General features: G+C 41.0%; 1 protein-coding gene across 5 annotated transcripts; it reads left to right on the top strand.

The window, feature by feature from the left end:
- The first annotated feature begins 53 nt into the window (after positions 1-53).
- On the top strand, positions 54-27805 carry Exn (Ephexin). 5 transcript variants are annotated; one of them, XM_017172865.3, is made up of 9 exons: positions 54-517; positions 13598-16865; positions 18370-18470; positions 24389-24636; positions 24702-25679; positions 25736-25928; positions 25989-27001; positions 27057-27261; positions 27322-27805. In XM_017172865.3, exons 2-9 carry the CDS (start codon positions 13681-13683, stop codon positions 27483-27485), a joined length of 6087 nt encoding a protein of 2028 aa, XP_017028354.1. In that variant the 5' UTR covers positions 54-517; positions 13598-13680; the 3' UTR covers positions 27486-27805. The 5 variants fall into 5 exon arrangements, with proteins under 5 accessions (XP_017028354.1, XP_070142239.1, XP_017028355.1 ...); XM_070286138.1 differs by lacking the exon at positions 54-517 and adding an exon at positions 5760-5877; XM_017172866.3 differs by lacking the exon at positions 54-517 and adding an exon at positions 7717-8221.

Here is a 27805-nt window from a genome sequence, read left to right as displayed (position 1 = left end):
CCGGTCTCGGGGTTTCGTCACGTCACAGTCTCAGTCCAGCGATCAAACTCTTACGAGCTCCATTAGCGCGCGGTTCCCCGTCTAATTGTTATCGAGACCAAAAAAGCCTGTGATTGATCGGGATTGAGTGGAAAATCTGAGAAAAGTAATTGCAAAAGTAAAAGTGGAAAATGGGAAAATGAGAAAAATGTGAAGTGTGGAAATATTCGTGTGGCAAAGCAAGTGACCAGGCGGAGTACCTAGTCCCAGCAGCTTCTTCTCACAATGGATTCGCCACTCACAAAGCATAGATAAAGTGATAATACCCCAAAGGCCAATTTGTATATGAAAGCGTGAAAGATAATGCCGTGGGGTCATTACTTATATAACAACTGAACAACAAGTGAATTAGCATAAAAATGAAAAGTGTGAAACCCAGAAATTGATTGATTTAAAGCCCCCATAAAACTAGCACTTTGGATGCAGATATCGGATTCGGATTTTAAAGCAATAAATACACAATAAACGACCTCAAAATGTAAGTAGGAGGGCAACAACAATAAAAGTGATAAGACCAATGCAACTGCAATACTCGAATAACAGTACGAATGTCTGCTCCACTGATAAATGCTGTCACTTATCGGCAGTTTTCTTGGAAAAAATAATAATAAAATCCCCACAAGTAGTGTATAAGTACATATGTGTGATTCTCCTCGGCCGAAATCTTTATTTTTATTACACTTCTCGAACTCCTCGATCTTCTGTGTGTGTGTTTCTACGCCCTTCTTTGCCAATTTACGGCTTCGGTTGCCGTGCAGTTAGAAAGCTGCCAAAAGCAAATAAAGGTCGGGCTTTACTCTCTTTGAAAGTTGTTTATCCGCGAGATTGGGTCTGGGATTGGGATCGACCAGGGTAGGGGCTGGAAAGTGAAAGACGATTGATTAACATCGTGATGAAACATCGTTCTACGGGTTTGGGTTTCCCAATTTCTTCACTACCCGCATAAAGGGAAAAGTTATGCATTTAATTATGATATTTAAGCAATCAATAAGTATAGTCATGTTTTTAAGTTCATCCGAACTTTCTTCATTGCCTATATAAACACAATTGTCTTGGCAATCTTTATTTCCAGAATCTAGATAGCAACTTCCTATTTGTATTTCTTCATTTGATAAGAATGTTTGTATATTAAGTGAATTGCTTTTATTTAGATATGTATGTATGTTTTGGCACAAAATAGAAAATCAATTATTAACATTAAACTGCAATGTGATTTAATTTAAAGAACAAATATAGGCAAGACTTAAGTATATATTTTCGGCTTACAAGTTTCATAGAAGTACCAGAGCATTTTCTAACCTTTTCTAAAAATAATTCTTATCAACAAAATTCCTATAAAAAAAACTCTGGTATTTTTTTACCATGCCTTGGTTATTTCCCAACAAAACCATAGCTCTTATTTATTCAGACCCAAAGTCTAGCCTCTGCTTGCTCACGGATTTATTGCCAGCTGGAGTTCCAGTTTCGATTTCATTGCTACTCCAAGTCGGCGACTACACCGTTACACTTACAACAATTTCTTCCGGCCTCATTAAAAGGCAAATACGAGTTTATGCTCACACACATGTCGCCGGTGACGAGTGTAATTCTGCAATGTGTGTTGTGATTCAAGTGAAGTGGATGCCAGTGGACTGACCTGGTCATGGCTTCCGTTTCGCTTTTGTCGTCGCAGAAGAAATCACCATAATAACTCTGTTAGTTATGCAGTCGCTGGCAAATTATATACTCCGCGAGATTACAGCTCCACTTTCCATTTTCATTCACATGATCTCAGCGCGGTGACCATCTTGAGATCAGCTTCTTTGCATAACAATCATCGGATGTCTAAGTGCTGGCCATATAATTAGAGCCCACGCCCACGTCCACGCCGCACGAAATTGTGCCGCGTGGGGGCAACAAATTGTATCTCGCAGATACAACTAGATGCTGATATACTCATAATTGCATTAATTTGTAGGTGCAGCTTACAAACGTTGACAACCCTGGTCGGAATTAGCCAGAGTCTCTCGATGGGGACTTTTCCCTGTGGCATTCCTCAGCCAAGTCTGTGACTCATGTCCCAAAAGCGGGGCTGATGCTGGTCAAAACCTGTTGATTGAGCTGCACAAAAGTCCACTTACTCACGTGGTCAGATGAGCACCGGGAAAAATAGTTTCTTATATAAGTTTTTAATTGTTTTATAATTTTTATTATATTTTTGTTATTAGTATTGAAATTTTGAACATAAAGAAAGAGCTATTTTTCTAACAAATCTTGATAAACCTTTGTTTCTTTTTTAATTCATTATTTTCAATATTTTTAGGCATTTTTAAATAGTTTTTTAGAACCTAGTAATTACTTTTCTAATTCAACATTTTAGAAAATATTTTTAAATATTCATAAAAAATGTACAAAATTCAAGCTTCACATTTCTCCCTGTGCAGATGCCTTTGGCCAGTTGCTTGGCGAATGCTTTCGTCGTGTCAGCCAATGAACTTCGTTCGAGTAGCTCCGACATCAGCAGATATTGTTGCAAAAAAATGCATAAAATATATATATTAAAGTTTAGCGAAACAACGCAATGGGAGAAGCAAACACGTCATTGTCGTCATCGCTGACATACTTGGTGACATTTTCAATGTGAAAACTGCACCGTAAATTATGTTGGCTTCATCGATCGATCGAACGATTGCTGATCGTCGAATGCCAGTCTGAATCCAGCAGCAGCAGGTTCTCTTCGGGGGTCTGAATCTGCTTGCCAACTTTATTTATTTTTTTGGCAATGTGAAATTCCCCCAATTGGTATTCATTCGGCATTTGGCCATAATCTCAGGTCGTGAGACAGTCGTTTCGCAGTCAATATATTTTCGTGTCATGTCAAGCATTCTACCGAAGAAATAGTTCAATGCTGGTTAAATGGTGTCACCTTAAATAAGTGTGGGCGACATTTAAAAGAGGTTATAGACACGAAACAAAGTCTGATTTGGCCTAGAGAGTTCGTTGTTCGAAAGATGAGACATCACTTTGTCCATGAATAAGTGATAATAACTGGTTTGCAGAGATGGGGAGAAAGAGTTCCCAAAGCTATTCCTATAATGAGATGAAACCGCAAGCGAAGATTTGGTAAACAAATTCACTAGTTTCTAAATAAATTTGATGTGGAGTCATTATCATATATAGAAGTAAATAAAAATAATTTTTTTAACTAAATATAAATGGAATTCTGGTTAAAAAAGATTATTTTATTTTTTATATCTTAAGAATTTCTTGTTGGTTATTCTTAATAATTTTAATTACTCCTTGTAATATATCAGCTGATTAATTTATAGAGTTATTAATACCCAAGCGATATTCAGATTTCCTTGCAAACTGATTCAATGTATATTCCCAATAAACCACATTTGCAATGCAGTTGCTTACTTTTCCATTTGCAGATTAACTAAAAATACATACATATTTCTGCTCTTCGATATGAAGACTTTTCTTTCATTACTGATTAAACACGATTCCAAGCAACCGGCCACGACCAACGACCGCAGATCGTACGTGGTTACGATTTAATTCTAAACAAATCACGTTTTGGGGGCTGCGATGGGGAGGCGCAAATGTCCGAAAACCCGAAGACCCCTGCCAAGGCCATCTAATCCGCGTGTCGTCTTCAGTTTATTACCATTATTTTTCCACTTATTAGCAGACTTTTTTCCTTGGCTTTTCTATCATGAAAAAGGTGGCATGCAACAGGCGACAGTTGATGACAGTTGGAAAGTGCTCATATATTTATGTATTTTCGCGCCCAGATTTCATCTCTAATCTACGCTGCTCTCTCTCTAAGCAGTTGTACAATAAATTAAATAGACCAAAAAAATTAATGAAATACAGAAGAAGAAGTGGAGATTTCGTCAGCTGAAATGGTAACGATAATTAAAGTTTTGCATTACAGCAGCTGGCGGTGATTAATGGGCATTGTTTCGCATACGCCCCGTTGCCTCAGCCCGAAAAACAACAGAAAAACTACTACTAGGCAGAAATTAAAATGAAAACGAAATCAGGCGAAGGAAAATCAGCCACTTAATGCAAATTACAGAGACAGATACAAAGATGCGGAGATACAGCGGCAAGTGTGTCTGCTATGGAAATGAAGTTGCCACATGTGGTGCCTCCGCCTCATAAACAGTAACAGTCCCAGATCCCAGATCGCAGGCACACCACCTCGACGCAAATGATAATGATGATGATGATGATCCGCTCAAGTACAAAGCGGTTGCGCTGACAAGCCCATGTTTGGGCGTTGAGTTCGTTTTTAAGCTCTTTTTTTGCACTCACTCCACTTGCTGTTTTTCGCATTGCATTGAATGGAAGTCGAAATGGAAATGAAAAATGAAAAGGAAAACGAAAACCAGGTTTGCAGGTCGCCTGATATTTTTGAGTTTTTCATGCGCGCCGAAACTTTGCGAAATGTTAAAATTCCTTTCAACTCTCTGTGCAAGTGGCACATATTTCATGATGGTTCTTTTTAACCCCCTGAAAAGTCGTGAGAAATAGGTGTTTATTAATGATAATTAAGAGATTTTTAAATTTATTTATTTATCTAAAGCCAATTATTAGGCATAAACTAAGAGCTAATGTAGATTAAGAGTTAATTAAGAGATACATTTAAAAACCATGTCTAAGTGCTACACAAATTTCTTTATTATACCCTTGCAGGGTATTATAATTTCAGTCAGAAGTTTGCAACGCAGTGAAGGAGACGTTTCCGACCCTATAAAGTATATATATTCTTGATCAGCATCAACAGCCGAGTCGATCTAGCCATGTCTGTCTGTCCGTCTGTCCGTCCGTCTGTCCGTCTGTCCGTCCGTCTGTCCGTCTGTCCGTTTCTACGCAAACTTGTCCCTCAGTTTTAAAGCTATCTCAATGAAACTTTGCATATAGTCTTCTATATACTCTCACTGCTATATATGTCGGAACGGGCCGGATCGGACGACTATATCATATAGCTGCCATACAAATGTTCGATATATTTTTAGAAAAAAAATTATAACTTTGTTGTTTTTCAACATTTTGGCACCATTTTTTAGATATGACCATTTTATATTATTTCTGAATTTTGATAAAAATTTTATGAAAATCGGACGACTATATCATATAGCTGCCATAGGAACGATCGGGAAATTAATAGAAAAAAAATTATATATTCGTTGTTTTTCAACGTATTTTCATCTACTCCGGGATATAAGCTTATTTTATTATTCTAGAATTTTGGTATAAATTTCAAAAAAATCGGACAACTATATCATATAGCTGCCATATAAACCGATCGGTAGATGTATACAAAATGTAAAGCTGGGAATGCAAAACTGTAACTGTCAAACTGTAAACATAATAAGTATAGGTAAAATGTAATGAAATAATATCTGCAAGGGTATACAAACTTCGGCGTGCCGAAGTTAGCTTCCTTTCTTGTTTTTAAATTGTTAATGGTTTAAAAACCATATTCCTTTTAAAGTTATTTGTAACCTGAGAAAATCTAGGTTTTTATTTGAATTTAAATACTTACTTATTGTTCAACTTTTATTTAGTTTTATTTTTTCAAATACAAATACTATTAAAAATGTTCAATGCATTGACTTTCCACAAAGTAATATTTGATATTTAAGTCACCGAAATTTTATTAAATTCCATAAAAGATATAAAGTATTTAATTGTGTTTTTATAAATGATTTCTTTATATTTTATGTAAATTCAGACTTAGTTATTGTATATTTTATATAATGTTAATTTTTAATACTGTTAATTTATGATAATAAAGTGCATAAGGTGGAACTTAGAGTTTTGCTAAATAATTACATCTTACATAAGGTAAATATACGTATTAATTATCATAAAAATAAGTTTATAATCTTCATAGATTAAAAAAAAGAATGTAATTCCCAAAATGTTCCTTTATAATAACTTAGTTTATAATTTTGTAATTTAAGTATTTTTTAAACTAAACAAATAATATTATCCCATTGATGCTTATTTCTTTCATTTTTTACTTTTCCCATACAATTTTATTTTATTATTATTTATATTTGAATGTCCAACAAAGGGTTAAGCTGTTAATGTCTGTTAACAGCGACGAATGGTCACCCCAATGGTAGGCCATCCCACTCGCACACGCACACACCAGTCAACAGCCGTTAAATTTTTGACGTGTTTTTGCTTTGCCGCAGCGCTGCTCGTAGTTTGTGTTTTGTTTATTTGCCTTTGTTTACTTTTTTTGTTTTTTCCTTTTTTTGCTTTTTGCTGTTCCCAGTGGGTTTGAGTTTCAGTTTCTGTTTTTGTTCCGCCTCTTTTCGACTCTTTTGAACTTGGACAAGAACTGGTATTGAATTTCGAAATCGAACTCGAACTCGAACCCGAAGCGACATCTGTTAGTGCTTCGTGCTGATTGATTGAACGATTGAAAGACGCTTGCGGGCGTGCAGTCTCCGAAGAATCACGCGTTCTTCTGGCTCCCAAAACCTGTTTCCGCTTCCCAGGCGCCTCAATGAGTGATTTATCTCGGATCTCGGCATCTCGACATCGGCAGACTCTGCAGAATGGTAAAAGCTGCCAAATCAATTAGAGGCGCTGCGACTTAATTAAAATTTGTTTGCCTAATTAAAGGCCACCATCATTTCCACAAGTCAATGTGAACGAACGCGCGCACAAGCGATTCTTTGTGGCCGATTCTTCTGGCTGGCTTCACTTAGAGCTCTAGCTCCAACTTCAGCTTCAGTTCTCCGCTTTTGTGGGTCGCATGCCTCTGGAGAAATGCATTTTGCAGTCGAAGAAAAGTAAAATAAAACCGAAACAGAACAAGAAAGAGAACCAGAAACAGACACAGACACAGAATCAGAACAAAATGCAGCGCCAAAAGCCAATGCACAAGAATGTGAGACAAACTCCAACCATCCAAGATCCACGATCTTCAACTAAAGTTGCAGCACACTGCTAAAAACGTAGTTTTTTGATTCATTATAAAACTGTTTTTCATTTTTAAATTTATTTTTATTCTGAAAAGTTATTTAAAAACATAAAGAAACAGCAAACAACATTAAGGAACATTTAAATAATACGAAAAGTGGGCACCTTTTTGTTTTAATAATTTGGATACCATTTCAAATAGCATGTATTATATTTTTGTTTTAATAAAATCTAAAATATTGAATCATATTTTAAGTTTTAATCGTTTATTTTCTTGTTTTTAAGATCTTTAATTAACCGAAGATCAGTTATAGAATGTTTTAAATTTAAAATCCCTAACAGAACAATATGAATTACAAATATCTAAAGGGTTCCTTAAAATAGATACAAATTTAATAGAATAATATTAATTATTCTGAAATAAAAAATTCCCGAAAATTATTTAAAGTTTGATAGAATAACAACAGTTGTTTATAAATAATAAAACATTTAATTTGATCAATAAAAATAATTAAAAAGCTTAAAATAGATCCTCAAAATATTTATTCAGTTAAAAACCTTTAGGTAGTAAGCTTAACCTTGGAAGCACCTACCAACATTTTGCCTAATTTTTCCCAGTGCAGTAACAGCTTTTGGAATAGCAGCAGCAACAATAACAGCCAAAGCAGCAGCAGCAGCAACTCACAGCAACAGCAGCGGCAGCAACGTCGACGGCGGCAGCAACTCACGTCAGTTGCTTTGCGGTCGTCGTTCGTTGGAGACGTTTGGAGTTGCTCAGTTGCTCGGTTTCTTGGGATTATTTCACATATTTCCCATTGGCACTCCTCGGCGCGTGTTATTCAGTGTTTTGTTTGTGTTACCCAGCTCGCGTTGCCCCTAGAAATATTTGAAATATCGCGCAATGGCCGCTTGCAGTGTGCAGAATTGAATCCGCGGCGGATATCTCGGGCACTCCGGCTCTACGGATTCCGGAATTTTGTGCAAGTTCTTTGGGGCCAGAGTGAAATGAAAGCTGGCAAAAGTGAAACGCCCACAAGAAAATCGGCGAGGTGCTGTTGCTGCTGCTGCTCTTGAAAGAATCTAGCCAAACCACTTGGCCAATTCCACATACATACACGACACTCACTCACACACTGCCAACAAATTGGTAGAAGCGAAATTTCACCCAAGAACAGGCTCCAAAATCTTCGATAGCCTGGCTAATACTTTGATTTCCGTTGGGATTAAATCGAGCTATCGCTAGCTTTTGATGGTAATTAAACGAATTTAATGTTCTTAGCAGGATTGGTAGATCAATATCTATGGGGAATGGCTTTAACTTTAAGTTTTTTGAAAGCCAGCTTGAGATGTGAATTGAAAATATATTCGAAAAAGTATTAAGCTTAAAAACATCATATTTCCATGATTAAATGTAAACATAATCTAAACTGAGGGTTTATCTAAGATATTGTTAAAAAGTTTCATTGGGTTTAAAATATCAGGACTTAAAATATAAATACTCTTTTTATTGTTAAATTTTTGGGACATTTGTTTTCTCTAATAAAGTCCTACAATATGCTTAATGTAACTTTTTGTTGATTCTATAAAAGCTTAAGTAGAATAGAAGTTTCCTAAGGTTTTCAGGCCTAAAAATCTTTTCATTTAGTGCTCTCCTAGCTTTTAACGATTTTATCATTTAATTTTTATTAATATTTTAATAGTTTTTTTTTGTGATTTGGGAGAGTATTTAAAAAAACCATAAAACCTATAATTTTTCACCCGACTTTGACAACTTTTGCTGGCAATTAAACGAAATCATAATTTTACGCTTGCTTTTTAGCGAATTTCTTCCATGACTTAACCGTAAACTCGGCTGACTTTTGTCGCCGTTTTGCTTCGCACACACACGGCACATGGATTGGCCTCCGAACTGACCTCTACGGTGGCTTCTGTGACTTTTTGAGACTTCCACGACTTCCACGACTCAACGACTCGCAGCATGTCATGCCGGATTCCCCGCTTACGGTTTCAAGAATTACGGTTAAGAATCCGCCGTGTGTGTGCTAGCATGTATCTGTGTTGTTCGGGGTTCCATTAGCTTCACTTTGCCAATGTTGCACGCTAATTATACGCCTCTGTGCCTTACGCGGCTATAGCCAGACTTAGTCGCCGATTCAGAGTCGAAGGCAGACTTGGACTCGAGCTTAGATTCGAAAAGAACAGGGAGAAAATATGGGTATATTTTCAAGAACATTAAATAAGCGATGATTAGGCTTGATCTAAGTATAAAGTTTGTTAAAGATACATATTACCTAAAAATTTTTATTAAGAGTAGACACCTTTAAAAAGAATATTTTAAATTTTCAGTTAGTTACTCCCTCTCTAAGATTTCCCCCAGTGCAGCTCCAGTCTAAGCCTTAGGTCTAGCGTCTAGCTCTGGTTGCGGTTCTTTGGCTCTGAGGCAACGGAGCTTGGAATGCAGTTAATGCTCGTTTGCATGCACAAATAACAGCTGGTTTTAGCTGCTCTGTGTGCTGAATAACTTGCCCCCAAACAGATTCCATCAAATTTCCCTCAATTTTGCCATCCGATAAGCCCCTGACTCATACTGTAATCAGTCGAGTGATAAGCAGCTTGGAATAAATATACAGAAATTGTGTCACTTGAGCTGTGAGCATCAGTTTAACAAATTCAATTTAGCTTACATCCCGGCTCAGGCCGAAGAGCAACAAAGCATGAATAATGCAAGTATACATACATATATGATATGGTAAATAGGAACTACCCTTTGCGAGGTGGTGAAAACAAACTACTTGTATATCGACCCATCGGCTTTGTTTACCATATATAAAGCATACGCAACGTGGCCCGATGGGGTGTATTAACGCTTAGGGGTTGCTGCTAGCCAGGTTTCGGTTAGACCTTTCAGTTGGCTAAGGGCTGCACGGGCTGTTCGTCACGGCAACGTGGCCAAAACAAAACAAAGGGGTTAGTTAGTCTGTAGTCTAGACCAGAAAAAACGGTGGCCAGTCAACAATATTTGGCCAGTCGAAGGTCCTTGTGTCCCCAGAGTGTGTGTTTCTGCGGTGATGTAAACTCTGAAATAAAAGAATTGTGCAACCTTAAAGTAAGACCAGAACTATTTCACATTTTTCACAAACTCCATTAGACGTCAACAGCATCTCTAAATCATTGCCCCCCAGACAGTTCATTAGCTCTGAAAAAATACAAAAAACAAAAAAACTCTGACAAAAAAGAAAAGTAAACTTTCACATTTCTAATGGCGGCTTTTGTTGCTTTTTTCTTATGTTTTCTGTTCATCTGAATGCTATGCAAAATGGCAATAAATTTTCTTTGATTTAATTTCTCGAAATTAAAATATTTCTGTCTGCGAACAGATTATTTCATTCCATTTGCCATCGTCTTCCGCATTCAGAGAGCCAAAGATTAGTAGGCTAGAGGTGCGTGTCTAATCTGCGGATTCTTGGCTTAAAGTCAGCTGCTGCGGCATTATCACTTTCACTCTACTTCAGTCCCTGGAAAAGCTCTCTTTTCTTTCCGCGCCCTCGGAAATTATGACCAGTTCATTGTGACAAGTCAAACAATAAAAGAAATCAAACAAAACGCATCCGTTTTGAAAGCCATTTGCATACCTATAGATATAGGCATTGAGATATATATAAAGGTTTATCTTCATAATAAATGTACGGCAGGTGCAGCTGCAGCACATGCAGCTTAGCCTAAAAAACTGCAGCTCATCAAGTTTCTTTTTTTTATTTCGCCTTTTCTTTGCCTCGAGATGAGGTTGATTTTTGTATTGTCGAGGTGTCTCTCGTCTTGCTGTCAATTGTTTACATTTTCCTTTTCGGTTTTTTTTTTAGCCGCGACTCTGTCTGAGGCTGCTTAATATGCAAAACATTTTTATTGACCAGGCCAAAAAGCGGTTGACCGCCTCACAGCTGGAATGGCCTTAGAGTCCGCTCTCTATAAAAGGCATTGGAATTATCATTCTGTGGCGACTGAAACCGAAATCTAATATATTTATGGCTCTTTAGGGGATGTTTTGCGGATTCTTTGATAATTGATTGGGAATTAAATTAAATTAAAGTAATTTAAAGCTGTTAAAAATAGTCATAACATGGCTTTTATATTTATGCAACTTTATAATAGACTTTTAAAATATTTTCTTAAATGTTTTGAAACTTAATTTGAAAATACTAGAACTCTTCCATCTTAATTCTCAAAAAATCGTATATTGTTATTTCAATTATCATTTTCCTAATTGTCTTCCAAACAATTATCACTTTCCCGTAGCTCACACTACTTATTACTTAGCTCTGTTAATTGATTTGTCAAAAATATAATTGCGTTTCATAAGTAATAAATCATTTTGTGGCCTTCCTCAATTAAATCACTGAAATATCCAACAAATATTTGCTGCAGAGTTGCCAGGGGAGAAGAGCCAGCTGGCATGGCTTCTCCTTTGGAAATCCCCATTTTGGCGGCCAGTTTGCTTTCCGCCTTGCAATTGACAAATAATCACCAATAAAAAATTCCATTCCATCCAAACAAGACATTTTATGTAAACACGCTTTTTCGCCAACACTTTCCTCTAATAAACAAAATATGCTCAACGAAAGAGGTTTTGCGTAATCAGCAGCTTTAGCTTCTTTATTTACATTGGACGCGGATCGTGCGTATATAATATATACTATTTTTCTGTTCAAAAACCTTTCTGCAATGGCAAATAAAAATTAACTTTGTTATTCTTGCCGCGTGCGAAGTAGCAAAAAAAAAGTGACAACTAGAAACAACATATGGTTATACCTGGCCATATATCCAAACAAAAAGGTACATACAAAGAGCAATATGGGGGACAGAAATATGTGGAAAAAGATGAAGATGAAGACGGCTAACGAACTGACTGAAAGCTGCTTAAAACCATTTTACGATACCTCAGACGATGTGAGGCAGAAGAAATTGTTTTCGCCGACGCTCCAGTCGCTCGCTCGCTCGCCTTTATGTAATCGCTCATTATAATTGGCATTTGTCTGTGACAAAGACACGTGAACGGGCGGGTAAATAATTGTCAGGTGCGAGGAGGCGGTAAGACAATATTGTGGGCCTCGGTTTGTGCAATGCCATATCGTCACATAGCCCACATCGATCGCCCCAGCGATAAGCCAGGGCGCATTCATACCGCATCAAGCATACGCAATGTTGTACGAACCTGCGGTCGGTTGCCATGATTTCTCACTCAGCGAATGAGACTTCCTTGAGGCGACAGTTTTGTAATACATATATACAATAAGTAGTCAGTTTGGGCAATCTAATGGGCCATGAGTCAAAAATCGAAAAGAGGCTTAAAATACCTGTGCAGATTACACGATTTATAAAGAGCTTTTGCCTTCACAGGTAGCTGTGGAAATTGTTTAATGAAAAGAACAAACCAACCTGTATAAATACAGTGTTTTTCCCCTTTTTTTAGAATTTTATTTAATTTATTTGTTTTTTTTACCTTTATTTATGATTTACTTATCTTAAAGTTAATTTTATTTTCATTTTTAACTGAATAACCTTCAATACTGTGTTTTTTATACAAACCACAAAATGTGTTTTGGTTATTCTTTATTTTATATATTTTTTTCTATCATAGAAGCACTGCATAGCCTCTAAAAAATATTACTAAATATTTAAGAACCCTTAATTGCTAATTTAAAACTATTATCTTTCTCTGGGATACTATATATTATAATTTACTTAAGCTGTTAAATGGTTTTAAATATTCATAAAACATTGAAAAAGATATGTTTTATGTCTTAAAAATTCTACTTAGACGTTCGAAAATATTAGTACAATTAAAAAATTACTTATTAGATGTTTTGAAGAGTTTAAACTATTATCAAAAATCATATTACAAATCCTTAAAGCAGTTTTAACAGTTTTAAATGCTCATAAAATGTAGAACAATTTATTTATTATATTTTAAAAGCATTGCTTAACCTTCAGAAAATATTATAAAATTAAAAACAACTAATTGGTGATTTTATACACTTACCAACTTCTCGGAAAACCTTATAATTAAATACACATATTTAGCCCTTATCCTTCATAAATTAATATTAAATTTAAAGCTAAAAATTTTCACAATTTTAAATAAATAAAAACCTTATCAATTTCTTGGAAAATAAAAATCACTTGAATTCTTTTCCAATTATAATATTTATCTTAGATGGTCTGAATTACGAATATTTATTATTACACATTCTCGCCTGAGGCCAGATAAGCGTTCAGCTTTCTGCAGCAGTTCTTTGTCTTTAAGCTGTTTTACAATATATACATATATACCATGAATAATGCAGCTAACCCATTAAAAAATAACAAAAAAAAAGTAGAGCTAGCCTTGTCAAATTATATTTAATAACAAATAAGTGTTCTTAGCCCCCACCCTGTGGTTCTCTTAAAGTGTGCCAATTCCAGAACTCGTAGAGAAACCCCGACAATAAATTCCTCAACCAGCTTATCGCATATAATTGCTGCGATGAGCCACGCCCTGAAAAATAAATGCGCCTCCATTAATTGCCGGCACCCAATTTGCATTTTGCTTGAACAAGATTTTCACGAGCTTTCTCTTCCACTCTCGCTCCAGGGGCAACATCATCACCATCACCATCTTCGCTGGCCGAGAACGTGATCGCCTTCAGGCCGAGATCGGAGTGAGCCAGCGCCGTCATGGCGATGTCACCTGTCTTGGATGCGGCAGCCATTGCCGCTCGCCGTGATCTCAATGGGAATAAGACGGCAGCATCAACACGAACGCGCTCTGGAGCCTCATCGGCTACGAATTCGCCGCGTAAATCGAAAAAGACTATAATTAATTGGCTGGTGAACAGCAGTGGCAACAGCAGTGCTGATAGTGAAAACAATAATCCCAAAGCAAATACCAATCCGAATCCGAATCCAAATCAAAATCCGAGCGCGAATCAAAATTGCAGCTGTGAATCGCGCGCCTTTCGCGATTTCCGCGGTGTGCAAACTCTGCGTTTGCTGTGGAGCAAGCGCATCAAGAGTGCCAGCGAGGAAGCCTCTGGCCCCGGCACCCACTCCCACTACCACTCCAACTCCTCCTCCTCGCTGGGCACCTTGAAGAAGCTGAACAAGAGCGTCAGCTGTCTGGTGAACGCCTTCAACAACTCAAGGGATTGTGGAACACCGGAAAAATCGTTGGCCAAACGCGCCGCCAGTTTGCATAATCTTCAGGAAACAAACACCAGAAATCTTCAGCTGCAAAGGGAAAAGGATAATTTCTACAAGTACAAGAACGCCGAGCAGGCCAGGATGCGGGCCAAAATGAGGAGCGACCACAGTGAGGCCAGTGAAAAACGTTTAAAAAGTGACGACAGCACCAGCTCACCTGCCATGGCAGTCTTATCAGCTGCAGATAAGGTGGAACCAGAGGTGGAGGAGGTGGCAGTGGAGAATGAAGAGGAGGAGGAGGAGCAGGTCGAACTGCGGGCCAAGCAAGAGCGTAATAGCGGCGAGCATTTCAGTCTCAGCGCGGCGAGCGCCCTTAACGGCGGCGGCGGCAGTAGCGATTCTGTGAACACCGCCCACTCTCGCGCCTCCCCCTCAATCTCTTCCAGCGTCACAGCGACGTCATCGGGCACAGGCCGTTCCGGGGGTCGACGCAAATATAGCTTTAAAACGCACGCCGGCAAGTCATATCTCCAGCACCATCACTCATCGCGACGGATTAGCAGCATGGAGTTGACGCACAGCTCCAGCTCTGGCGGCGGCGGCGGCGGTGGCATCAGTCTGGTGGCCAAACTGACGCAGCAGTTTAACGAGATCATCCAGAAGGATGCCCGACTCCTGGAGCAGGTCAAGCGGAACAATGGCGTGTGGCTGTCACGCGGCACTCATGTCTACAAGATTGTGGAAAAGCAACCCGCCGCCGAGTCCAGCGAGGAGGGTAGCCGCATCTCCATGGTTCAGCGAAATATCAAAAAGTTTGAAAAGCTGGAGAAGCCCAGTGTACCGCTAAAGAGCGAGCAGTTAATGCGGAAGCACCAAGAACTGATGGCAAGTGGAGGCAGTGCCAGAGGGAGCACACTTTCGCGGGGTCCTCGGACCAAGAGGAATCTCAAGCTGCCGCCGGGAAGTCCAGGTATTCCCGAACTGGCAGTGGTCAGTGAGGAGGTCAAGACCCCCAAGGAACCAGCTAAGCAACCAAAGTTAAGCCCCACAGAGCCACTGCCCGATGAGCATCAAGAAGCTAATGCTGAGAAGCTGCGAGATGAGCTGAACTTTGTTGCAGGCGAGACAGAAGAGGAGGAGGATCAGCGTCAAAAGCAAAGGAAGCACAAGTATGCCACAATCTATGAGAAACTGCGGTTTACCTTTGCCAAGGGCAAGAAGTCAGCTAGTCCCTCACCCACGAAAGGAAGATCAAAGGAGGAGGTGTCCCTGGAAGAGGAAGATGTTTCTAAAGAGGAAGCTGTCAGGGAGGAACTTCCCAAAGAAAGATCACTCAAAGAAGAAGCTCCAAGAGAAACAGAGCTAAGGTTAAACATACCCAAGGAAGAGGTTCCAAAGAACGAGGAAATTCCCAAGGATGAACCTCCCAATGAGGCCATTCCAAGTACCCTAGAGGACCCCTCACCTGTTCTTCCCCTGCCCCCCTGCATTGATGCCGATTCCAAAATTCTGGACGCCCTCGAGGCTGTGGACGATAAGCTTAAGGTGCTCAATCCCCCAAGTGATGTGTCCGCCCAGGATGGCGAACTCCTACTAGGAGCCAACAATGACTTCGAGCAGCGCATCCTGCCCAACAATTCCTTCGTCTATCAGGCGGCTAACAAGCAGATCTCCAACAATCAGATCCTGCTTAACCAGGCAGTGAATGTCACCCTGGTCAATGCCATCGAGGGCGAGCAGATGATCATGGAGCAGAAGCAGCTGATGAAGGACAAGGCAGCGGGGCTCAAGGGGGAGCAGAAGAAAGAGGAGCTGCCGGAACCCGAATCCATCTACGAACCCATCACACCCATTGGCAGTGAAACCAAGACTGAAATCCTGACCTCCAGCCTCTTCAAGATAGTCGCTCAAAAGTCGGAGATTGTGGAGGACATATACCAAACCGTGGAGGAGACAACCAAAACCAAAACCACTGCCAAGCCCAAGCTGAACATCTGGCTGGAGGGCTACGAGTCTATTGCCGGCTCCCAGGAGTCATCTCCTCTAGCCTTTGATGGCTACGAGTGCATTGGCCAGGAGGAGATGGCCAGTACGCCCATAATCCTAGGAACTGGCACCTTGGGCCGCAATACTCGCGATGAGCTCCCAGAGCTTCCCATGAGAGTGCTGCCAAAATCAGCGACGCCTCTGCGACCCGCTCCTCCCAAGCCGGGGGCCAAGGAATCCGAGGAGGATGAGAACATCTACGACACCATCAAGGGCTGCTACGAGTCCATGCACTGCAAGACCTCCTCCTCGTCCTCATCCAGTGGCGGAGCTACCATCACCACAGATGCCATTTCCCTGGGCTCCAATTGCTACGAGAGCATCGCGCATTTCCGCAAGGCTAAGATGGCCACGGGACAGAACCAGGGATCCGCGGGCAGCTGCATCCAACTTTCGAGCAGTGGCTCTACTCTAACCATCTCCTCGGACCACAAGACCAACAGCCTGTACGAGTCCTCGCTGGCGGCCAACGGTTGCGTGGTCTATGGGAGTGCCAGTGTGGGTTGCCGTTCCTCTGTGGGCAGCAGTGCCGGAAGTCGGGACAGCGGCAAGCCAGGCGATAAGAGATCCTCCATAGCGGGCTCGAGCGACAACAGCGATGCCTGGGTGGACATTTCGGACGGCGAGCATGGACATACGAGGGTGGAGCTGGCCACCGAGGCTCAGTTTATTGTGTAAGTACAATTCTTAGACTTATATTTTAATGGGAAGTTTTAGTTTAGGATTAATAAAAAGAAGGAATTTAATTAAAAGGTGAGGTTTCTGAATGCTGAATTTATATTTTTCGAACAGATAAGCTATCAATGTAATCTTGTGTTTACTATTTGCAACACATTTTGTGTGATTTCCACCTTTTTTTTTAATTTCTTGTTTATTTCTGTTCTATAAAGGCTAATTTATAATATATTTCAAGTGCTGATTGCGTTTTAATAGGGTAAACATTTAATATATAATATATATCAACACTTAACACTTGCAATAGTTAACTTTAAATGCTTATTTTTAATAAAAACTTGGCGGAGGCGTAACCTCTACGAATTAAATGTATATAGTAATCTCTTACATAGCTCAGTTTGAAGTAACATGGAGAAATTATCGCAATACATATTGTTATTTTCCTGTACAGCGGAACTGCAATTCCCCTTCAACGCCTTTTATATAAATTCTGCGTATATTGCTTATCAGTTTGTTTGGGTTTCGCCTTATCTTATCGCCCTGGGCCAAGACAAGAACCGCAGGGGTTCCGACCGGCTCAATTGCTGTTGCCGTCAATAAATGGTGCAACATCGGTGTTTAAATACATATATATATCAAGTATGTATATATTTAAGCCCATAGCTAAAGGTTGACCCCAAAAAACTATACTGAAATGCAGGTCAAGGTGGCTGGAGTTGAGCTCTTGACTTTTTTAGTGGCATTACCTAAGCGATTTTTAAAAGCAACAAAGAATAATTAGTATAGAACAAATAACATAAATATATTTTGTTTCTATACAGTAAGAAAGGGTTACTTAGTCACTCTGTTATTTTTCATTTGCATAATCTCATTTATAAAAAAAAAAAACCGAGCAGATAAACTCTACTACGACGTCAGAGAAACCAAAACAAAACGAAATTGCTGTAAGTAAGCGAAAAAAGAAACTACAAATAATATACATATATTAGAGAATATATATCAAATCTATAGAAAATTTCTTGCTCATTTGTCAAACAAACTCTGGCATAATTTCAACAAATTAAGAACTATTTAATAATCATTTACTTAATTAGTAAAATGTCACGCTCTGCTCTGTTCCATTTCTTTTTCATTAATTTTGTTAAGTTGCAACACTCAGCCGGATGGTTGATTGGAACTCTTCAGAGCGCCAACTCTTTCCCCCTACTAATTAGACCACTGACCTACAATTTGCTACGTTATCAGTCGATAAGATTGACTGACTCTGACGGGCCTCTTGAGGGAAACCCTAGAAATTCTGAGAGTCTAGAGGCAATCCAAGCACTCTTGCCAGTCAGCACCCAGCATGGTTGGAGGAACCACATCAGAGGGCTCTTGCCAGTTTGATCGATCGGTTTTGGGGGGAATCATGAAGTACTTAACCGCAACTATTTTAAGTCAATTAAATCAGCCTTAAGTAGTGAACGATTTGGTGTAAATATCTTTGCCCTTGGTCACTTTCAGTGTTCGGGAACGGTTTAAGCCGCATCGCACACGCAGCCCAGATTGGTCGAAACGCATCAGAGACAAAAGACTGCAGAAGAAGGCGATAAGCTGCATTGAGGGTGAGTAATATCCATAAATAGAGTATAAATATACAGAATGAAACAATAGTTAAAGCTATAAGATAAGCCTAAATAGTTTAAAGAACCTAAGAAAGTGCTTACTAGGAAATGGGGCGATTGTATGCTATTATTAGCTTATAAATAAGACAATAGGTATTTTAAGATTGATTTTGCAAAATTTATAGCTAAATATTGTTTATTTTGCATTTTGTATTTATATAATTCGAATTTTTTAACAGTTTTTAATTATTGTTCGGCGAATTGTACAAAATCGTAGTTCTTTACCTTGGATATAAGACATAAAATAAGACTTAAGATTAGATTAACATTTCAATACATTTAATGAAGCAACATATAATTTAAATAATAAGCTTCACAAAATTCCAAACCAAATTCCACATATTACGTATACGCATTACGTATTTTAATTCGAAAATATTACGTATACCTTACGTTGTCCAGCTTATAATCCAAAAGTTCGCCTTTATGCGATCGCTTGGTTCGTGTCTGCGCTAAGCTTTGCCATCCACAAGTGTAACTGTCTGTTGAGTGTGGACCCTGAGTCTGTGACTTTGGCGAGCAAACCCCCAATAATTATCAACTGTTTAATTGCTGCGAGCGCCGCTAGCTACTTTGCCTTTTGATAAATATGCATAAATGGTAGCCGTAGCCCAAAGAAAATGCCAAAAGTGAAGCGGAACCCGTAGTGATTAACAAGGCGAGCAGCTAGCAGAGCGTTTAATTAGCCGAGCAACCTTTTTTTTGTACAAATGAGAGTGAGAGTGAAGTAAGCCCAGCTTACGGAGAGCGGAGAGGTAGTGAGACAGGTTCCACACAATGCCCATAAAGTGGACGCAACGTGCAATTTGCTCATTGTTGTTGTTGCCGCAGCAGCATGCTCCCGCTCTCCGTGGGGATCCGTGTGGATCCCACCTCTCATTCGGTAAAACGCGCTCCACTCGAACGGTCCGAAAAACTCGGCGGACTGTTAAAACAGAATTTGTGTGATAAATGTGAATATCGGTGTGCATAATTAATGATGTTGCTCTAATAATAATCTGTGAAAAATAAACAAAAGAAGGCGAAATGAAATTAAATGAAACAAGAGCATTAACAAAGCTCTCAGAAAACACAGAGAGAGGGAGAGAGATTGAGAGCCAGTGCAGTTTGCAGTTACAAGTTTTTAGTGTGCTTTGTTTGTGCTTACTTATGTGGAGACGTCACGAACTGAAACCGATGCCGATGATTTTATTGTTGCCCTTCCACCATCCACACCCAACCCCCCGCATCAACCCCTCTCTGAATTATTGTTGCTTTTGTTTGTGGCGATGACGAAATTGTTTAGCGAAAACGAAAACCAGTCTAGAAACATAAAACGCCAGCCAACAGCTCACAGGGCAACCTTGAAGAAGTCTTAACGAAACACAAAGCAAAACAAGGGAAAAAGCGTACAGATAACCGTTGTACATCCAAAGGAATCGCGCGATTTGCCAATTTACCAATTTACCAATTCGGCGGATGACTTTTGCAAAAATAGTTGTAACTAGCACGAAAAAAAAACTCCCCTCTTCATAATGGGCAACTATTGCAACAAAAGTTTACAGACTTTGTGCAATGTGCAGTGCGAGTTCGAGTGCGAATCCGAATTCGAAATCGAGGAAGCATGTTTACAGCGCACACAAAGAAAAAATTTAGCACTTTGAAGTTTATATTGAAAAAATATTTTTTCTAATTGATTGTAAAACAAAGAATGTATAGTTGAAAATATTAAAAATAATGACGCCCTAGTTTCCCATGAAGCTTAATTAATGTTCCATATTTTTAAAAAAGATTCTTGGTTACCATGTCGATTTTATTCGTAAATTTCATAGGAAAAATCCGTAATATTTATTTCAACGATTAACAGATCAAAATGTCATAATATTATAGCGATTCGAGTTAAAATATAATGCTCAACATTAATGAGTTCTAAATATTTGTACCTAAAAAAACAAAGGCCTGATTCTTATTATTCTTGTGATTAGAAAGAAACCATATATTCAGGTTTCATAATATTTTTTTTTTACTTCTCTCAGTGTTACACGTAATCCTACAAAAAAGGCTTTGTGCGAAATATGCGATAGTGTCTCTGAACCAATCCCCTCTCCCAAAAGGAGAGTTCAGCGAACGCAGTTGGCAATTGGAAAATATCTTGTAATTGCTTCATGTTTCACGGGTGAAACCGAGGCTCGCTTAGGCTAAGCCCGCTAAATGGAAATTCTCAGCTTAACTTTTAACTTTTACCCGGGGCACGCTCAACTCTGGCTCGTTACGAATACCGGCTACGAACTTTGCTATGTTATTTATTTTTTTTTTGTCGTCGCCCGACACGCAACGCCCGCAGCGAAAGTGTCGTGGAAATTCAAGCTTGAGCCCAGAGCGAATCAGACTCTGGCTTGAGGCGATGCAATGAAAATTTATGAGCCCACTTGTCGCATCCAGGAAGAGATAATGCTCGATTTTGGGAAGCTACGGAATGGATGCACATTTTCAATTAGATGACTTGATAGCTGAACAGGGCAACCTCGAAAATGGAAGCCACGAAAACGAAAGAATGTTGTAATAAAGATCAATTAGGTGAATAGCAGCCTCACTATTTGAAGATGTGGCCTATGATGTGGCAGAAAGATGCTCTAATTACCAAGAAACATATGTACCATATAATTCATTTTAAGGGAAGCTTACAACATTTTCAAAGAAATTGATTATCAATTTTGAATGCACTTCATTTAGATGACTAAGGCATTAATTAAGAAACAAGAAATATTGCCTTAATTACTGCGAAATTATATCATTTGCTTTGTAGTAAGCCTTGAATAACTGCAGCTGAAACAGATAAATAATTTATAACAAAATTCGTAATTGGTTGCATGCTGAAAGTTCAAACTCACTCTGGGGTTTTTCGTAATACATTGTTTTTAATGATTAATTTTCAGCAAACTCCCAAAAAACTAACGTACAACATATTAATGAATATATATCATTAATGTACAGGTTCTGCAGATAATGAGATATATTATGAAAACAGTAGATATTAAAGTCAATTTACAAAAACTTAAAAGCAAATAGTTGCTAAACGGATTATTATTTTCAAGTTTAACAAAGACATTTGGTTGCTATCAGCTATCAGTCGTTAGCTTGTTTTCTTACGTGACCAAGAGACGATTGAAAGGCAATGACATCGTTTGGCACTTAATAATCTTAACCTTAATGCGTCGTCCGATCAATCAACCGTTGGATGCGATCCGCTGATCAACTGGATTTCTTTCCAACTGTCAGTGCAGCCAGCATTAATTGTTAATTGCCTGCGAAGAAGAAACAACAGCAGAATCGACCGGCCTTGCACTTGCTGTGCATTCCATTAAACAAAAGAGACCCCGGGATCAGCTTCCTCAGCTTATGTGTAAATGCAATTTGTACACTACACCATTCTGCACACTCGCTGTTTACAAATGTATCTCATTGCTAGACCATAGTGGGTTTCTTTTTCTTGTACCATCTCGCGGTTTCTTTGTTCGCTTCGACGAGGCGATGGTGCGGCTAATGAAATAAACCATTTCCGTATTGGATGTGAATGTTCGTTTTGCACGCACCAACAAAGGCCTAAATTCGCAGAGAGATAGAGAGAACTGAAGCCTGTACGTCAGCAATAACCTGAAACCGGTAACACTGAGCTGGCCGAGATCCCAGCTCCTTGTTTTCGAGCCAGAACCAAACTCCCTAGCGGCCCACGCGCAACAAGTGTCGCCGCCGAAAAAGTATCTTGTTTCGTTCAAGATATGAACACAAAGACCGGGACAGTTGAGGTTGAAATAATAGCAGAGGGTTGGGTTTTCTTTTTAAAATAATAATTAAATAAATTAGCACTGAAAGGGTAAAAATAACAGGTTTCCTTCAGGTTTTCTTTATAAAAAATTAGCTAAATTTAAATTGATTTTATTTCCTATAAATGCTCTATTAAAACATTATCTTGGAATTATATAACAGCACTTGATCTTTAAATTCCCGTTCCGCTTTGTCTTTACAAGATGCTATTTACAGCAATTATAGGCTGCATTCTTGAGTGCTATTATTGGGACCGCAACTGTAGATGTATTCATGCCATATTAAACTCATATTCATGCTCAGATCGGGCCTCAGCTTGCAGATCTTGACTCAGTGCCTGGTTTTATTGGCTCTCTCTCTCTCTCTTCCTCTCTCTCTGCGGAACCGGTTGGCATTCGCTGCGCTTGCCTGCCTCCTCATCTCCATGATATTACGTATACGTAATATGCGATCAGATACCATCTAGTCCACGAGCACACTCAGCGTTGGAATTTAATGTTCTCTGGGTGGAATTTTCTAAGTTTACACATGGCTTGCTGGCAAAGTGTATGAAAAAATGGCTTAAATTCATTTGAAAATTGCCAAATTCGTTAGTTTTCAGGGCATTTGATGTGCGGCACCTGCCACACAGCACAACACATCATGGTGTTTGATTTTCCAGCCATGTATAGTGACTGTCTGCATTCAACCATGATTCCATTATAATTTGCGCTATTTTGCATGCCCCTGCTTTGGGTGTCTGCTATTATTTTGCTTTATTTTAGCTTAGGTTGGTTTAGTTTAGTTTAGTATAGCACTCGCCGCCTACGGTCTGGTCTGGTCTGGCTGATATACTATACGGCTTATAAGGCCAGCAGCTTTATTGTTGTGACACTCGGAGAGTCGGTTTAATTAGCATATCGGACATAGTGGACAGTGGACAGTGGGCTGAGTATTTCAATCAGAAAAGGGCAGACAATTGCAGCAGCTTTAATTGCTTTCAATTGAGTGATTTTTTCCTAAGAACAGAGTTCAAAATTCCAGAAGAACAAGCACAACTCCACACTTGAAAGAATAAGCCATACATTTTGGAAAACAAAGTGAATATAATTTAAGAAAAAGTGTAAAGAAAATATATAAAACCACATTAAAAACCTAAAACTCATCAAATTTAAAGCAACATCATTAATTCAACGCCCTCAAAATGCTATTTAAGAATAGAAATATTGTTATAAAAAGAAAAACCATATTAAGAAAATAAAAAATTACTTTTGAATCGAAGAACAAATAAAAAACATTTTCTTTTTATGGCAAATTTCTTAAATAGAAAAGAAAATATTTTATTTTTAGTGCTAGGCCTTTGAGTGAATCATTGATTGACAGGCGGTTGACCCCCAAAGATGTGACTAGATGTCGTCAATTAATCCCAACAGCGACCAGCGCCTGAGCTGCTCCAGCAGCCTGAGCAGCAGCGGTCATCCCGCCGATTTGGTAACCCTTCCCCGCCAGCGTCGACCTCGTGCCGCCGGCGAGGTGGCGGTGACCAGCGGTCAGAAAAACTCCAGTTGCGTGTATCTCAATGGGCCCGTGTCCGCCGAACCAGTGCGTCCCGCTCCCGAACCGATCTACCAAAACGAGGCGGCAGCCATAAGCCAGCGCTGCAGCCATGCCCACCAAAGGTCTCAGCTGCTGACCTCCATGCGGGTGAGCCACGAGGTGTCCCCGGAGTGTAAAGAGCATCCCACAAAAGTCATAATGACAGTGAGCACTTTCGTAGGTTCGTTCTGGTAGAAAAACTATTATTTAAAATTAATTTAATTATATATTTTAGTATTAAGATACGAAGTTAGATGTAATACAACTTTTTATAATACTATTTTTAGAGCTTTAACGTTAGTTCTAAGTTACTGAAGAGGATGCTGTCAGCATTCGCAACCTTTAAGTCTTGCCACATTTTATTTATTTGTATAAATTATTAGCTTATAATCTTAAAATTTGTATATTAAACGAACTAAAAACTTAAGTTTATGTATAAAGTAATAAAACTATAATAATTATCTTTAAATCTCCTTTAGACGACTCCGATCACTACTACGAGACGCTGTCGCCCCTTGGGAACAAACGCCATTCGACGCAGTTGCTGCGTCCTAACCAGGAAGTGGTTCGAACCAGCGGAATCCGTGCATCGCAGCGCCGCTCCAAGAATCACTCCGCCTCCGCGCTTGCCCTGGGCGAGCATGTGGTCATCTCAGATGACTACGACTCCTTTGAGACGGACAGCGATGATCCAGGCGAGGGAGAGCCGGATCAGCAACAGCGAAATGTATGTATTACTCTCTTTTGTTCCATTTAAATGATTAATTTTAAACATTTAATTCCCCATTCCAGCACAACGACAGCGGTGTGGATATGCGCAACCATCGCCTGCCAAAGCCCCCTCCTGCCCAAAACCAAGTGTACGAGTTTGTACGCAAGTTCCGGGACTTTATCTCCAGCAAGAAATCGCCAAAGGGCAGCCAGCAAAAGCTGTACGAGAACACAACTGCGGCCACGCAGTTCTACGTGGAAAGTGGCAAGCGGCCAGCGGAGGTAAGGGAGTACGAGAACACAGAGTACGGACCGGAAAGGAATACCACGACCACGAACCCGCACCAAGAGCTGCCGCCAGTGATGAGAGCCAAGCAGAAGAACGGCAAGAGTCTGCGTTCCCGTATTCGCAAGAGCTTGGTTGGATCCAGCTTCGACACCAAGCACCTGGACTCACTAGCGGAAACACGAAGCACTTTTTATGTGGAGGACCCCGAGGGATTGCTGCCGACCTTGCAGTTGCCCTCCCCCGAGATCCATGGGTCTGGGGAACTGGATTCTGGTTTCTGTGAGAAGGCCTGCACACCCACAGCCGAGTCGCAAAAGTTTTCCACAGTAGCCCGCAAAGCCAAGAAGGAGGCGAAGGCCACCAGGCGTCGCACCACCATAGGACTGCGTCCCCATGATCCACCGCCCCCACCTCCGCCACCAATTGGAGGCAGTAAGACACCCACAGATACGGAGCTGCGAGAGCAGGAGCCTGGACAGACCACCTCATGGTATGCTGAGTGTGGGGTCTTCAAGCAGGCCAGTAATTCGCTCAATTCTCCGCGGGGCGACGAGCCAGTCACACCCACACCCAGTGCCGGAGGCATTAGCTCCTGGTACGCAGAGTCGGGTCTTTACCAAACCAGCGGTATATCCGTGGCCAGCTCCAGCGGCAGCTCCGGCGTCTCCACAGGCAACGAGGCTGGTCTGGGCGACGAACTGAACCCGGAGCCGCACAGCCTGTTCTCCAACGAGCCCCTCTATCAGATGTACAGCGCCGCCAAGCTGGAGGTGAGTTCTTAAACCTTTAAGAAAGAAACCATTAAAATTCATGAATCCACTTTCAGTCCATCACACGTGACCTGGAGGCGCACGAGGGCTCTGCGGATGGCTATGAGGAGATTGGCCAACATGCCAAGCAGAAGACGGAGCCGCTGGCGAAGCCGCGACCCACCGCCTTGCAGCTGGTGGAGCCCAAAAACGGACCTTCCCGCACTCTGTGGAGCGAGATCCCCGAGGTCATTCAATCCTGCATTCTGCGTGAGTATTTACATAACATACCTTATCATAATTATTATTTCACAATATTCTAAATTACAGCCACCTTGACCAGCCGGGAGCGCAGTCTGCAGGAGGCCAAGTTCGAGATCATCACCTCGGAGGCCAGCTACCTAAAGTCACTGAACCTGCTGCGCCGCCACTTTATGAACCACAGCGCCTTCGTGGATACTTCCGTGCTGAGTGGGCGGGATCGGAAGGCGCTCTTCTCCTACATTGTGCCCGTGCACGAGTGCTCGGAGCGACTGCTTACCGAGCTGGAGGCCTGCTGGCAGGACAACATTATGCTCCTGGGGCTAAGCCGCTGCATCTACGAGATTGCCGAGCGGCATTTTCACGTATACGTGGCCTTCTGTGAGCATCAGGGAAGGATGGATAGGACGCTCCGTCGCCTGAAAGAGTCCAAGGAGTCGAGTGCCTTCCAACAGCACTTGGAGCGGCTGGAGCAGAGTCCCAGCTGTTGCGGCCTCAACCTGCACTCGTTCTTGATGCTGCCCATGCAGCGCATTACCCGGCTGCCGCTCCTCATCGATGCGGTGTTCAGCAAAGAGTCGCCGCTGAACCGCGAGGAGTACGAAAGCTGGAAGCTGACGCTGGCCCTGGTCCAGAAAATAGTGGCACAGTGCAATGAGGCGGCCAATCGCTGGGAGCAGGCCTACGAGCTGGAGAGAATCGCCCGCCAGCTGGAATTCCCCTCGCACATCCGTGCTCTTGCCATTGCTCCGATGGGCGTGCCGCGGGCGGGTGCCAAGCCACGCTTCCTGGTCAAGCGGGGTGAACTCACCCATTTGATTTGGCGCGGCGAGGACGCCAAGCTGACCTTTGGCAAGCGCCTGACCAAGGCTAGTATCTACGCCTTTCTCTTCTCGGATCTGCTGGTGCTCTGCAAGCGGCGTGGCGAGTCATACTTCACAGTCTTTGACTATTGCCCGCGGAGCATGCTGACCCTGGCCGCTGGCGACACGCTGCCCACCAAGGACCTCAAGGATCAGGCCGGCAAGAACCTCATTCTGATGACGCTGCTGGAGAACTGCGAACGCAAGACTGTCGAGCTGGTATGTTTAACTCTAGACCTTTCCCTAAATGGAAACTAATATCTGTATTCCTTAGCTGCTGTCCTGCCCATCGGTGTCCGACCAGCAGCGCTGGCTGCAGGCCATGCGACCGCCCGAGGCGGAGACACCCGGCGAGAAGCTCTACGAGTCCTGGGACTGTCCTCAGGTGGTGGCAAAGCACAGCTACGAGTCCGACGAGCCGGATGTCCTTCAGCTGGAGCTGGGCGATGTCGTCAACGTTTCCCGCAAGCTGCCTGATGGTAAGAGATGCCTTTCTAAATATCCAAAACAAACACCTAATCTTCCTTGATTCCTTGCAGGCTGGTACCAGGGTGAAAGGATTCGTGATGGCGCCGTCGGCTGGTTCCCAGGAAGCTACACCGAGGAGCTGAACTCGGCGCACGTCCGCGCCCGCAACCTTAAGCAGCGGCACCGCCTGCTCACCTTCACGGCCACTTATCTGGAGGCGCAGAAGAGCAAGTGACCTGGCCAGAGGCCAAGGACCAGTCTTGAGCTGAGCAGGCGAGCAACGCCAACCATATATAGTCCGAAAACCAACTCTAAGTGAACTACCATATACCATTATATATATATACACTTTAGGAAATGTGATAATTATTTAATTCGATGTCGAAGCTGATGAAACGGGAATCTTAACAATTCTTCCCCTAGCGACTAAGCCATAGCGAGTAGTTGTATTTATGTATAATTGTGTGTTGATACGTAAGTGAATTCTCGATAAACAAATAAAAAACTAAAGGAAAGAAATAAAAGATCACCAAGTGTGGAAATATTATTAAATTA

Source organism: Drosophila kikkawai, chromosome 3L (genome assembly GCF_030179895.1).
Source record: "Drosophila kikkawai strain 14028-0561.14 chromosome 3L, DkikHiC1v2, whole genome shotgun sequence".
NCBI lineage: Eukaryota > Metazoa > Arthropoda > Insecta > Diptera > Drosophilidae > Drosophila > Drosophila kikkawai.
Note: the sequence above shows the minus strand (reverse complement) of the source record. Positions and strands in the feature narration are given on the sequence as shown.

Excerpts from the sequence above, each read along its gene's own strand:
- Exn (XM_017172865.3), top strand. The coding sequence starts at position 13,681 with ATGGCGATGTCACCTGTCTTGGATGCGGCAGCCATTGCCGCTCGCCGT. Across the intron at positions 25,680-25,735 it reads ACAGCGCCGCCAAGCTGGAG|TCCATCACACGTGACCTGGA; the intron begins GTGAGTTCTTAA and ends ATCCACTTTCAG. Across the intron at positions 25,929-25,988 it reads CATTCAATCCTGCATTCTGC|CCACCTTGACCAGCCGGGAG; the intron begins GTGAGTATTTAC and ends TCTAAATTACAG.